This window comes from Crocodylus siamensis, chromosome 6 (assembly GCF_052110815.1).
Source record: "Crocodylus siamensis isolate JL-2025a chromosome 6, ASM5211081v1, whole genome shotgun sequence".
NCBI classification, from domain to species: domain Eukaryota; kingdom Metazoa; phylum Chordata; order Crocodylia; family Crocodylidae; genus Crocodylus; species Crocodylus siamensis.
The window spans coordinates 62,595,709-62,608,195 of NC_143400.1; the positions used below are offsets into that span (position 1 = coordinate 62,595,709).

Sequence of the window (12,487 nt, forward strand, 5' to 3'; positions counted from 1 at the left end):
TGCCATTTCCATCTCATAATCTGCTTCTCAGTCACTGGCCTCATCTTTCTCAAGCCCCTCATAGGATATCTCCCCTCAGGAGTCAGGGCTTCTGCTTCCATCATTACTGTTTGCTGGCTGGCTGACTGCCTATCCTCTCTTTGGTAGTGATGTCCCCCCACATCAAAGGGACCTCCAGCCTCTTTTAGGCTCTGGCCCCACCTCCAGGCCATTCAGGGTGCTAGTAGCTTTCCACAGCCCTGGCTCTCATGGTGGGCTTACTTTGCCTTTTTGAGGCAGCCCTTTTCTCCACTGGGCTCATCTGAGAGCTTTCTACCTTCCTGGGACACTCTCCTGCCACAACTTGATGGTAATTGTTGGTAGAATATTATCCTGAAGGAGGAAGAAGATTCTACCATCAGGACCACTCTTGCAAGCAACAGTTTGCTATGGCCCCTGGCAAGACCCTCTAGGGCCTATAATGGGGGCTTTTCTGCCCCTACACCGCCACCACAGGCCATTGTAGTCTGTATACCAACTTCTGCTGTTAGGGCTTCACAGCTGGGAGTGAGGAACCATATCTACCTGGATGGCTACCAAGAATTCCTCCTCACCTGGCTTTCCCTACTCTTCTATAGTCACAATGCTGGACATCCTAAAACACCCTTTGTGGCTGAAGCGGTGGTCCCACTGATATTTTTCTCTCAGGCTTCTGGCACACCTTCATGTAAAGGTACCATGGGATCTGATCCCCAGTCCCGGTACAGTCTGGGGACAGGCCAACAATCAGCTGATTGTTGACTCTAAGCAGGGACTAATCTGGAGTCTTGAACCTAGTATGATGTGGAACATTGTTGTGGCTGGTTTGCCATTTTATGGTGCCTTATATTAGGTGCACATGTAGCACCCTTACCATTTATGCTGTGATTAACATATTAATTGCACATAAGTGTAATATGTAGGGAGTGCCTCAGTTTCAGTTTGTGGACATTCCTCAACTTTCACTAGTGCTGTTTTATCTGAGTAAAGTCTTTGCATCAGGTTCTTCAAAGTAATTCTCCATAATCATAAGATGGTGTCCTTCTCTGTAGTTCAACATCAGCATTCCTGCTTATACTCTCTTCTAATCAGACACCTGGGTTCCATGGTTTATTCTCTGTGTTCTCACAACCAAACCCAGTATCCAAAAGAAAAAAGAAAGTAAACCCTGTTGTCCTGTCCTGGGCTCATGCTCCTGATTATTGTCTGATTCCTCCAACTCCTCTTTCACATAGTCCATGTGGTCACTTACCAGTCTCCAAGTCCACCAGGGATTAGCTCTGTGCCTGCAGCTTTCCCCCTCTTCACTGCTCTCTCTTTTTGTCCCTCCATATTCTGAGTAACTTCCTTTTTGAGGAACTTCCAAGAGGGAGGAGCTGCTGTTTACATTCCCTTGCATCTTGAGATCTGTATCCCTGTAGCTATTAAAGTATTTGTACCTAGCGGCTTTCAGATTTGTGCAGAGAAAGAAGTCAAGAGTGCACTGTCTCTTATTTACAACAAAAATTTATTTCCTTCACTTTTCAATGAACTCTAGATAACATATTTATGTAAAATACAACCTATACAATTAATTATGTATATGTAATGTGGGATGTCTATAAATAATCTTGTTAAATGCAGTTTGTTAAAAGCTGCTGTAATTCTCACATGAGGAGTCTTTGGCAATAGTACACATGTAGGGTCTACTCATTTTATTGAAGCTGATGAATATGGTAAGTAAATGCAAAACTTATTCAAGTAAATTTTAACAGAATTAAGTAAGTAACCATGTAATTCACAAGCATGTTTTTACATGTGCACGCACACACACTTATTTTTTCAAAACAAATTTTGTTCTTTGAAACCTGTTTTACTGGTCCAGCACTATTTCCTACTGCTCCGTTTCTGCAGGTCAAACAGGAGAACCAGGTGTCATGGGTGATTTAGGAATTCGTGGACCTCCTGGCATCTTTGGAAATCCAGGTACCCCAGGAAACAGAGGTAAGTGGCTTTACTTATTACTTAGGAACATATTAATCACCACACTTGGGAGTTGGCAGCCTGTGTCCCATGGGTTAAATTTCTGTCCTGCCACATGATCTCATCTGGTGTAGAAAGCTGGGAAATCAGCAGCAGTTTGGTGGCAGGAGATGTTGGCAGCTGGCTATTGGCATTCAGTTGACAGGGTGTGTGGCCTCTGGGTCAGCAGCAAATCACTGACAAGGGGAGTGGTATCTAGTGCCGTATGTAGACGAAATGAGGGGCATGTGTGCACAACACTTTAAAGCGGGTTAAATGCTTTTGCACCGCTTTAATGGTGTCGGTGTTTGCACACATCGGCGGCATATTGTGCAGTAATTCCGGCTGCTGTAGCAAATTCAGCAGCATAATGCGCCTTAAATGACTTGGGGTGCAGCAAACTAAAACTTCTCAGAGGAGTTTTAGTTTGCTGCCCTATGGCCATGGAGCAAAGCACTAGGCTTCGTGCAGCTCAGTGGCTCTGAAGCTTGTGCAGGCAGCCTGGCAGCAGCCCAGGAAGGCAGGCTCTGCCCAAGAAAAGCAGCGAGCTTGATCTTTTTTTTTTTTCCTCCCCCTGGAATCTGCCTGCCTGCCTGAGCTATGCAGGGGGCCTGGTGCTTCCTTCTGCAGCTGCCGTGGCCCCTGGGACCGCTAGAGCCAGGTGTCTGCAGGCAGTTGCTACCTGTGGGGGGGCCACCACTGCTGCAGAGGGAAGCACCAGCCCCCTTCCCCTGTCCTGCAACCCAGGGACCACTCCGCTCACTGACAGCTCACCCGCCCCTCCCCACCACCGGAGAGGCAAGTAAGTTCGGGTGTGTGCACGACATGAGGGTTTAAAGGGCCCCAAATTGAAGTGGTGTTTTTAAAAACCCACCGCTTCAATTTAGGTCCCCCGTTTCATCTACACATGCCCTACGTTGGGAACATAGTGGCAGCAGGGGGAGTGACAGTGTCTGGATTATAAGTAGCATCCTGCCTTAAGAGTGAGCTGCACTAATTTAGCCTACCGCTCCAGAAAGGCTGCCAACCCCTGGCTATACTGGATTCATTTCTTGATCTATCTAAACCTGAATGATCTACTTGGGTACTGTATCTTCTTGGCCCATATTAGATCTTTCAGAGGATGGTACATGATAACATAAATTACGTAAATGAATAATTTTTTCCCTCTCAAAGGTCTGATCCTAAGACCTTTGTAGTTAGAGATTAGTAGAGATGTAAAACATGACTTTTTAATTCTTTCCAATATCTTTTCTGTTAGGAGTAACTGTTATAGTTATGATATTTTGGTTGTATATGTAAATGCGCAATACCTTTTTTAATTTGCCCAATTTTTAGCCTCAGTGAATTCCATAATCAATACGCTAGGAGAAAAAGGATTTATTTTTATCAGTCTTGAATTTGCCACCTTTTTCATTGTATTGACTGTTCCCTTATTTTTTGTGATATGAAGCAAAGAAGATACTGATCTACCTTCTATCTACCATTTATTGTTTTATGATATTTTATATGCCTGTCCCCACTAACTCAGCATCTTTTTTAAAGTAAAAACCCCCACTCGTTTCCACTCAGTTCTATAGTTTTTAGGGTCGGAAGGGACCTGAACAGATTATCAAGTCCGAGCCCCTGCCCTGGGCAGGAACGAGTGCTGGGATCACAATACCCCAGATATCTATCCAACCTCCTCTTGAAGACTCCCAAGGGAGGGGAGAGGACCACCTCCCTTGGGAGCCCATTCCAGGGCCTGGAAGCCCTAACTGTAAATTAATGCCTCCTGATATCAAGGCTAAACCTACTCTCAATCAATTTGTGGCCTTTATTCCTTGTTATCCCAGGTGGTGCCCAGGGGAACAGAGCCTCACCTGTTTTCCGCTGGTCCCCCCTGGTGAGTTTATAGATAGCCACAAAATCCCCTTTCATTCTTCTCTTGTGGAGGCTGAATAGATTCAGGCCCTTTAGTCTATCTTTGTAGGGCCTGGTCTGCTGCCCCTTGACCATGTAAGTGGCCCTCCTCTGGACCCTTTCAAGGTTAGCCACATCCCTCTTGAAGTGTGGTGCCCAGTCTCTCTCCATATGATAATTTTTTTATTTGTACAACTTTTGTTTTATTTTTTTTGTGAGCATGCTAAACTCATTCCAGATCATTAAGCAGTTCATCAGTTAAGTAATAATACGACAGCATTATTTGATTATCCGGTCACTTGCAAATACAACTCCTATTAAGGTCAATGGAGTCTTGATGAAATGATCAGGCCTCTCATATGCTAACTGAAGGAAAAGAAGACACCCATTTCACTTTCTACTGGCAATATCTACATGATATACTGACTGTGCAGTCATTACTATGCAGCCATTTTGTACTTGTATAAACAAATATTAAATGATTGTACAGTAACCGGAGTTACTGCACAGCAGCACCGAGAAATGGCTTTTTTTGATGACTGTGCAGTAGCCCAAGACTACTGCACAGCAGCCCTATGTCATTCTTTCTGCTATGCGATGCTATTGTGCAGTAGTCACAGGCTACTGTGCAGTCACTGTCTCATGCAGAAGCTGGTTCTACAGCTGTGCTAGTATTTCCATTGACAGTCATCCTTGAAAGCACTAGTTCACCCTTGCCCCTTTGCAAGTTATTTGCTTGTCCAGTTTCTTCAGCATGTATCATTATGTGTCCTGACAGGTTCCCATGGTCTTCCAGGACCAAAAGGAGCAGAAGGGTCTTTGGGGGAAAAAGGCAAAAAAGGTGATAAAGGATTCCTTGGCCCAGTGTTGAGTAGAATAAGTGTTGGGGATAAAGGAGAACCAGGATCAAAAGGTACAGTTATTTTTAGTTGAATTGGAAAACAATTAAGAATAAATAATTCATGATACAATATCAGGTTCTAACTCATGAAAAGAGGCTACTGTAATATTCAAGTTGTTCTGCACCATTTTAATACATGAGTGCTGAGTAGCACACATAGCTGTTTATGTTTTTATAGAGTATGTTAAAAATACTGATGTTAATTTTAAATTCCTTATTATAATACACATTCCTAAATTTGTCACGTCAGTTATATCAGTAGTGGTATGAAGTTTAGGCATAGGCCATATTTATGCATACATTCACATATGTTTAATACTTATAAATTGGTATTAATTAGCAAAAGGATTGAGCATATTCACAAATACCTGATTTGTAGAGATTCCCTGGTATTTGCTAGGTGAGCTATCATACCTGCACACAAGTTGCACATACTTCTTTTCTTACAAATCTGGCCTTTTTGTTATAGGTTTTTCCTATGGACATTTTCAGGTTCTTTCCTTTTTTGAAAAATATTGGAATCAGTAGCATAGGGCTTCTATGTGTTGGAATTCATTTGTTTGCAAGGGCGTAATTCCAAATTACTCCATGCAGGCTCTTTTTCAACGTCACTGCTGCTTCTCAGAGAGAATTTTGCTAATGTTATAAGATTCTGTTTTAACTTTATTTAATGCAATTCCTGTTATAGGATCTCCAGGAAGAGCAGGTCTAAGAGGAGTAAGAGGATCAGAAGGTGTACAAGGATTAGCAGGTGACCCTGGGACACAGGGAATACCTGCTCCACCAGGTATACAGCATCTGCTAGGAAATTAAAGCTTCAATTTCTAAAGCAGTATATTTTACAACGTTACATGTAAGATATTCAGTAGGAGCTAGAACCACATAATGCATTAATCTTATACATTTTATTACCTCACCTATACTCTTTCTAACTATACTGAAACTATTCTAGTACTCCAGAACTCTGACAACTTCAAACAGCTACCATTTGGGGAAAAAAATCTGCCACCAAAATGTTTTCTTTTCTTCTCCCAAATGTGGGATTCTTATGGTAAACCAGGTTATCAGTGGTATGACAGACCACACAAAGCAATATTAAGTCCAAACAATAATTTGTTTTAAATCTAAAATATCTGAACCATCTGAAATAAAAACTCGTGCCTTCTATTAATGGAGAAAAATTGGAATCCAGTTTTAAAAAGCAAGTGTGAGAAATTTTGACAATATAGAATAGAGTATGACTGACACAAATGTATTTTAGACGTTTCTTATATTTTAATTCTTCTTTCCATCTAAAATGCTATGTGTTTGGATTATAGTACAAAGGCTGCCTGGATTTATAGGAAAACTAGCCTGAAAAAGAACAACATAAAAAGCATAAAACCTACTAAAAATATTTTTCATATTTTTTTTCTGTGCATGATGGTATATTGCAAAAGATGTACTGGCCCTTGATTAGAATAGTATACATATTAATTAAGTCAGTCATGTCTTTGTCACTAGGAATATATCATTATTTTCAATTCATGCTGATAAAATACTTATACCACATTGCATGATCATGAATACTTGTTCTCCATATCTGTGAGGTATGAAGAAGTTATTCTTTCCAAAAAACATGGTATTTGGTTACAGAGTTAAAAATAAGTATGGACTTCTCTGAAAAACCGTAAGTATCAGGATTTCAGTAATCCATGTTAGATATTCTCACTGGGTGCATCTACACATGCACTTTACTGTGGAGTTGACTAATAATCTCTGCAGTAAAGCATCACTGTCTATACATGTGCTGGTATTAGCGTGCAGTAAATTAATTAACTCTGCTGTAGGAAAGCACTGCCAAGGACAGTACTATCTTACAGCACAGTAATTACACATGCTGAAATGTATGTATAGATGGGGATAGGGGTTGCGTGGCACATAGCCCTGCACTTTAGCACCCTTATGCCCCATCCAGCCCCTCCATCGCCCAACACTGCCACCCAGAGCCCAGGACTGAAGTCCCCTCTGCCAACCCCTAGGCTGCTCCGCCCCAGCACAAACTGCTGAAGTTCTGGGCGCATGTGCTAATGTTGCACCTGGAAGCTGCTGACTCTGGCATAAACTGTGCAGGAGTTTATTATATCACCTTAATGGCAAGTACACCCACTGATGTCCAAACTAGGCACTAGAAAGAGGGTAATACCAGCAGAATGGGGAAAAAGTTAAATAGCAAGAAAAATTACCAGTTCTTCAGCTCTGCACCTGTCTTCAGCTTCTCATGTGAAACAGAAGCAAACCCAAGCCATTTTCATGAATAGTGGGATCAGCCTATATATACATCACCACAAGCACAGACTTTAAGCTGTGGCAAAGTGGGGTCCCTGACTAGCCACAGAGCTAGTTTCCCATCTGCCTCTGGGCACACTGCCCACCTGTCTTTCCTGCCATGTGTTGCTGTAATTAAGTTGTTAATTAAAGCAGGAGGCTGCCCATTTTACACCCCGATATTGAGGGGGGCTATCCATGGCTCTGTTCCATCCCCACACCACGGCCCAAGCCTCACAGATGGCATCTCGGGCAGTTGGCTCAACCGTCCCCTTTGCCCATTAGCTGTGGCCCCAGTCATGGGACCTTTGACTTCTGTATAAGCCCTGGTCCCGTCTCAGGTCAGTCGGGACCCTGAGCTTCTTTGCTCATTATGGGTGTCTCTCACAGTGGATCCCTGGCCCTTTTGACCCTTCTGGTCCTAGCCCCAGCATTGACCAGTTGAGTCCCTCAGTTGGGTTTATGCCTCCTGCCTGCACTTAGGGATCAGGGTCCCCCATTCCTGGCTCAGGTGCTTCTTGAAGCATGCCTGGCCCTGTGGGGTCACTTCTCCAGCAGGCTCAGGCACTTCCTGAAGCTTACCTGACCTACCCTGCTCTGATGGTAAATGCCCCACCCAAAGGTGAGGGCTGGGGTTAAGGCGCCCCTACCTGCCTTTCACCAGGGTGATAACCGACCTGGCATTTCCTGGGGGTTCCCACCCCACTGAGCACCCCACCAGGGCACCCACTCCAAGCAGGGTGCAGTTTTAGGCCATGCCCAGGACCAGGAGCCTCCAAACCATCCCCTACAGCTCCTACCCTTACCTCCAGGATGTTGCATGTAGCCTTCCAGCCAGGCCATGTTATTGCCTTGATCCTGCCAGCAGTGAACTGCCCTGTTTATATAGGCAGCCAGGGATCTAAAATGGCTGCCACAATCAATCACTTGTTGGCTGCTTGGCTCAGCCCTTAAAGTGGCAGGCACCAACAGTACCCTGCCACATAGGCATATGGATATCAAATTTACATTTAAGTTAGATAAAAGCATTGCCAAGCTGGCACGTATGTAAATTGGCACATATGTAAATTGGCACAAGGTCAGGCCAAAAAAAAAATTGCTTGAAAAATCTTCCCAAGCTACCCAAAAAACCCCTTAAACATCCTTTAACTGTGCCGTGAAGTACTTAGTGGGCACATCTACACTAGAAGCTATGGCGACATAGCATCAGCGGGCATGAACCATGATGCTGTTACAACTGTACATTGGGGTCAGAAATGACGTGTGCGGCCCTAGGACTGCACTGTACCAGCAATTACTGTGCAGTCATTTAGTACTTGCCTTCGCACTTAGTAACAACTGTGCAGTCAGGCACATGTGTAGACATGCCTGCTGATTAAGTGATGTTCAGACCAACTCGCCAACATGGGAAAAAATTTATAGTGAACACAATCTTGTTCATTAACCACAAAGTTTCCAGTGAATTGGGGTTGGAAAGAAGAATTAACAGTGACTGCAAGCGTTACCCTCTTGAGGCTGAAAAGCAGGATGGTTCTCTTTGCCAAGGTGTTCCAGTAACAGCATTGATAATGATAATGACAAAATGTGCTATGTGCTAGGGAAGGGGAAGAAATTATCTTAGACTATTAAAATATATACATTTCAGGGAGATTCCAGCAATAACTGTTTGGATATTGTTCATGTTCATGGGACATGTACTGAGTGGCCAGAGTTTAAAAGAAATATGTTGAAATTGTTGCCATTTTGTCATTTTACAGGTTCTAAAGGATTACCTGGTCCGCCAGGATTTCATGGAAAACAAGGGTTACCAGGAGCTCCAGGAGAGAGAGGGGATATTGGCAGGCCAGGTAATTCTCCTTGAAACAGTGTTACAAGCTCATATATTATTAGAGAGGTACTTGCACATGTCTGTACAGTTACTGTAGCCATAATCCTGTAACACTGCTCAGACAAGTAATCGTTATTCCCTCAACTACCCATTGACTTTTCTGCAGTAAGAGTTGCAGGATTGAGCTCAACACCTATAACTGCAGAACATGGTCATGATTCAGTTAATGCTACAGATGTGGACAGCATGTCCTTTGGTAATATGTTTACTGAATAATAATTTAACTCTCATATTTTTGCTGAATAAAACATTCCCTCTCACACACTTCTAATTAACTTTAATATGGAACTAATAAATACCATTATTTCTTTGTCATCATATTAAAATGAGATTGATCAACTTGAAACAAAATTAAAATCTGATTAAATAACAAAACTTTGAAAATATATTGTGCATTCATTTACTACTTTTAGCTCTGATAGATGTACAGAGCCTATGTTAAAAATCACTACTGGAGCAGAAATAGAAACCAGCTAAGATGAATCAATTGCTTTTTTTTCCTATTAACTCATGGGGTTTTTTGAGTAAGAAGGAAAGCATATGTCTCTGCATGTGTGGGAGCCACCAGACAAAATTCACAGCTATCCCAGACAGGAGGTGCCAGAAACAGCCAGATTGTACATGTTCATTGTCCCAGGCTCCAGTTTATAGAAAATGCAAGGCTAAAATTGGGCTGTTCTACCATGTGACACCAGGACTCTTACCTGGATGTCTGTTTTTCTCCCTCTCTCTCTAATATCCTTTCCCAAGTCACTTTCTTAAGTCCAACAGAACTCAAATAGGGAAAATAAAACTATCTGAGGAAGAGCCCAGATTTAGCAAAAGAGTCCTGGTGACTTGGCATATGTGGAAAAGAAGGCCAATTAAAGAACTAGCACTCAGGTTTCTGTGAACTGCAGCTAGAGGATCTAGGGGTAACACTAATATATAGATGTGTACATGTAACATGCACACAATATGTCATGTATAATTATAACGAATATTTTATTCCATGCAGAATAGTGATCAACCTGAGAAAAAAAAATGTGAATATGGCTAGAAAAATGAACTTGAACACTCAGATTTAGCCCACCCCATGTACTTATGCCTAGACATACTGTTATATATTACTTGCCAAATTCTACAGTCACTTTACCACTGTAGATCAAATTCCTAAAAACTCTTTTGTATTACCTGACCTCTAAAATCTCAGTTTCTAATTAGCTCAGTATCTAATTATTTTCCTGAAATTAACTGGAAGGTCAGATGATACAGTTTAGCCATCTGACTACCTGACAGTAGTTGCATATTGTAGTGATATGCAGTGTGATGTAGTATTGTACATACTACAATAGTGACTGCTATTACTTGTGCAACTGCAATAAAGTGTGGGCACTAAGTAGCACCCATAAAAGTAAAGTCCATTTAAAAAATATTGATGATCATATCAACCTACATCACATAATTGACACAAACTTCATAGCAAAATGCTGGAGAAATACCAGGATCTAGGAAATTTTCATTTTGGATCATCTCAAATTGAACGATTTCATGTTTGTGATGACAGATTGATGCAAGATTTATGCCAGGTATATTGCCCTTATACTTATATTCTTAATGTGTTAGGTAAATGTCTTGAGTTGCTGACATTAAAGACAGACACATGCTTAGCTGAACTTAGATTGCAGCTAGTAAATGTAATAAGCCTACTGTAGATTGTAACCTATGCTGTCTTAAATTTGCTCTTTTCCTTTTTTTACCTGTGACCTTCTCTTTGACAGAACAAATTTTCTTATAATAAATTGTTATCCTTAATAAACTGTTAATTATTACACATGTAGTCCATTAAGCAAGAAATACTTAGTATGATGTATAAATGGGACACATTCAAACATGATAGTGATATTTGCCTTAAACCAGGTGCAAAGGGAGACCGTGGATCTCCAGGTTCTCCTGGACCAAAAGGTTTCATAGGCCTACCGGGCATTGATGGCATTCTTGGTGACAAAGGAGAACCAAGTTATCCTGAATTTGGGCCTCCAGGAAGACCAGGACCCAAGGTACAGTCTGAAGATGGTGGATGAAATAGTATACTATAAAGTGCAAACAAGGGCTGAAATAGTACAGAAAAAAATCCATATATGAACACCAGAGAAATAAGATCTATTTAAAGTTGATCTTCACTACATCAAGCAGACCCAGGAGCATAGTTGCAGTCTCTCCAGAAGACTGGGTTTAAAGTCAGCTTCTGAACAGAAAGTACCTTTTCTCTGTATGGGGATTGGGGCCAGGTGACTTTTGCAGTCTCTTCCAATTCTATGATTCTGTTTTTGACAAGCCAGTAATGACACAAAATAACTTTGTCAGGTATCCAGGTTGTGCTTTTTAATATAAAATAAGTTTATGCTTTTTAAACAGTGTAACTAATCAGAAAAGTACTTTAATTCCATGCCACATGTTCAGGTTAATGAGCATTTGAAAACTGCTTCTACAAGTACAGATTAATTGCAATGTGCTATATTTACTGGATGAAATAATTTATAAAGTCTGGATCATTTTATTTATTGCATTACAACTCTCACAACCCATCTAATCTGTCTGTCTGATTTCTCTGATAGCTGAGCATTTACTATATAATGGTATAATCAGCCTTGGAACTGTAAGTGTGAGTGCATATGAATTGTGAGATTGGATCAATTGCCCACTTGCTTCATAATCTTTTTCCTGGCATTGACCTAAACATGATGAGTTTTAGTTTATTCCAACCCCCCAGAAGGTGATGAAGTTAATTTCAGGAGCAGTTTTATCAGCACAAATGAAGAGAGTGATGTATGCATGATGCCAGCGAAACTGTGTGTGGGGGAGAAGGAGGAGCAAAGATTTAGGGGACTGATTTGGAAGGTATTTAATATACCTTAGATGGGTGTTTGAAAAAACTAAGGACTATGAAACCGTCAATGATCTATTATGTGATAGTATAAGAAAGGCATTTTACATACCTCTTGCAATTTACTTTCTGTCTGCAAACCATTGCACAATAAATAACTACAATATGTTTGTACCAGATTTAAAATGGCATGTGATATTAATGCTATATAATCCAGTATGCAATTTAACATAATGAAATCTGCTTCCCATAGTGCATGTGGCTGCTCTTTTTCAGGGTGGCCCAGGCTTCCCAGGGATACAAGGAACAAAAGGTAAAAGAGGATTGCAAGGACAGCCAGGCCCTGTAGGAGACCCTGGGCTACCTGGAAGCAGAGGGGATTTTGGAGGACCAGGAACTCCAGGTATGTTTGGGTTCAGTGAAAGGGTGAGATTTTATATGCTTTCATCAAATAAGACTATCATCCAATTGAAAGGCTTGGAACAGGTTTTCAGATGGTATAATTTGGCAAATCTCTATTGCTGTTAAAGCAGCCATGCCAATTTATGTCAGTAGAAGACCAGGTCTGATTTGGATTCAAAGTAAGAGTAACAGTAGGTCTAGC

The 12,487-nt window shown here is 41.5% G+C and overlaps 1 protein-coding gene across 5 annotated transcripts in view; it reads left to right on the forward strand.

The window, feature by feature from the left end:
• COL4A3 (collagen type IV alpha 3 chain) overlaps positions 1-12,487 on the forward strand; it is a 104,411-nt gene that overhangs the window by 72,624 nt on the left and 19,300 nt on the right. For all 5 annotated transcript variants that reach the window (XR_016443132.1, XR_016443133.1, XR_016443134.1 and 2 more), the window contains 6 exons: positions 1,912-2,001; positions 4,700-4,834; positions 5,511-5,609; positions 8,887-8,976; positions 10,917-11,056; positions 12,160-12,286. Coding sequence is in view for 2 of the 5 variants with exons in the window: in XM_090053377.1 (XP_089909503.1) it covers positions 1,912-2,001; positions 4,700-4,834; positions 5,511-5,609; positions 8,887-8,976; positions 10,917-11,056; positions 12,160-12,286 (681 nt within the window). In the remaining 3 variants the exon portion in view is untranslated. The remainder of the gene's footprint in view (positions 1-1,911; positions 2,002-4,699; positions 4,835-5,510; positions 5,610-8,886; positions 8,977-10,916; positions 11,057-12,159; positions 12,287-12,487) is intronic.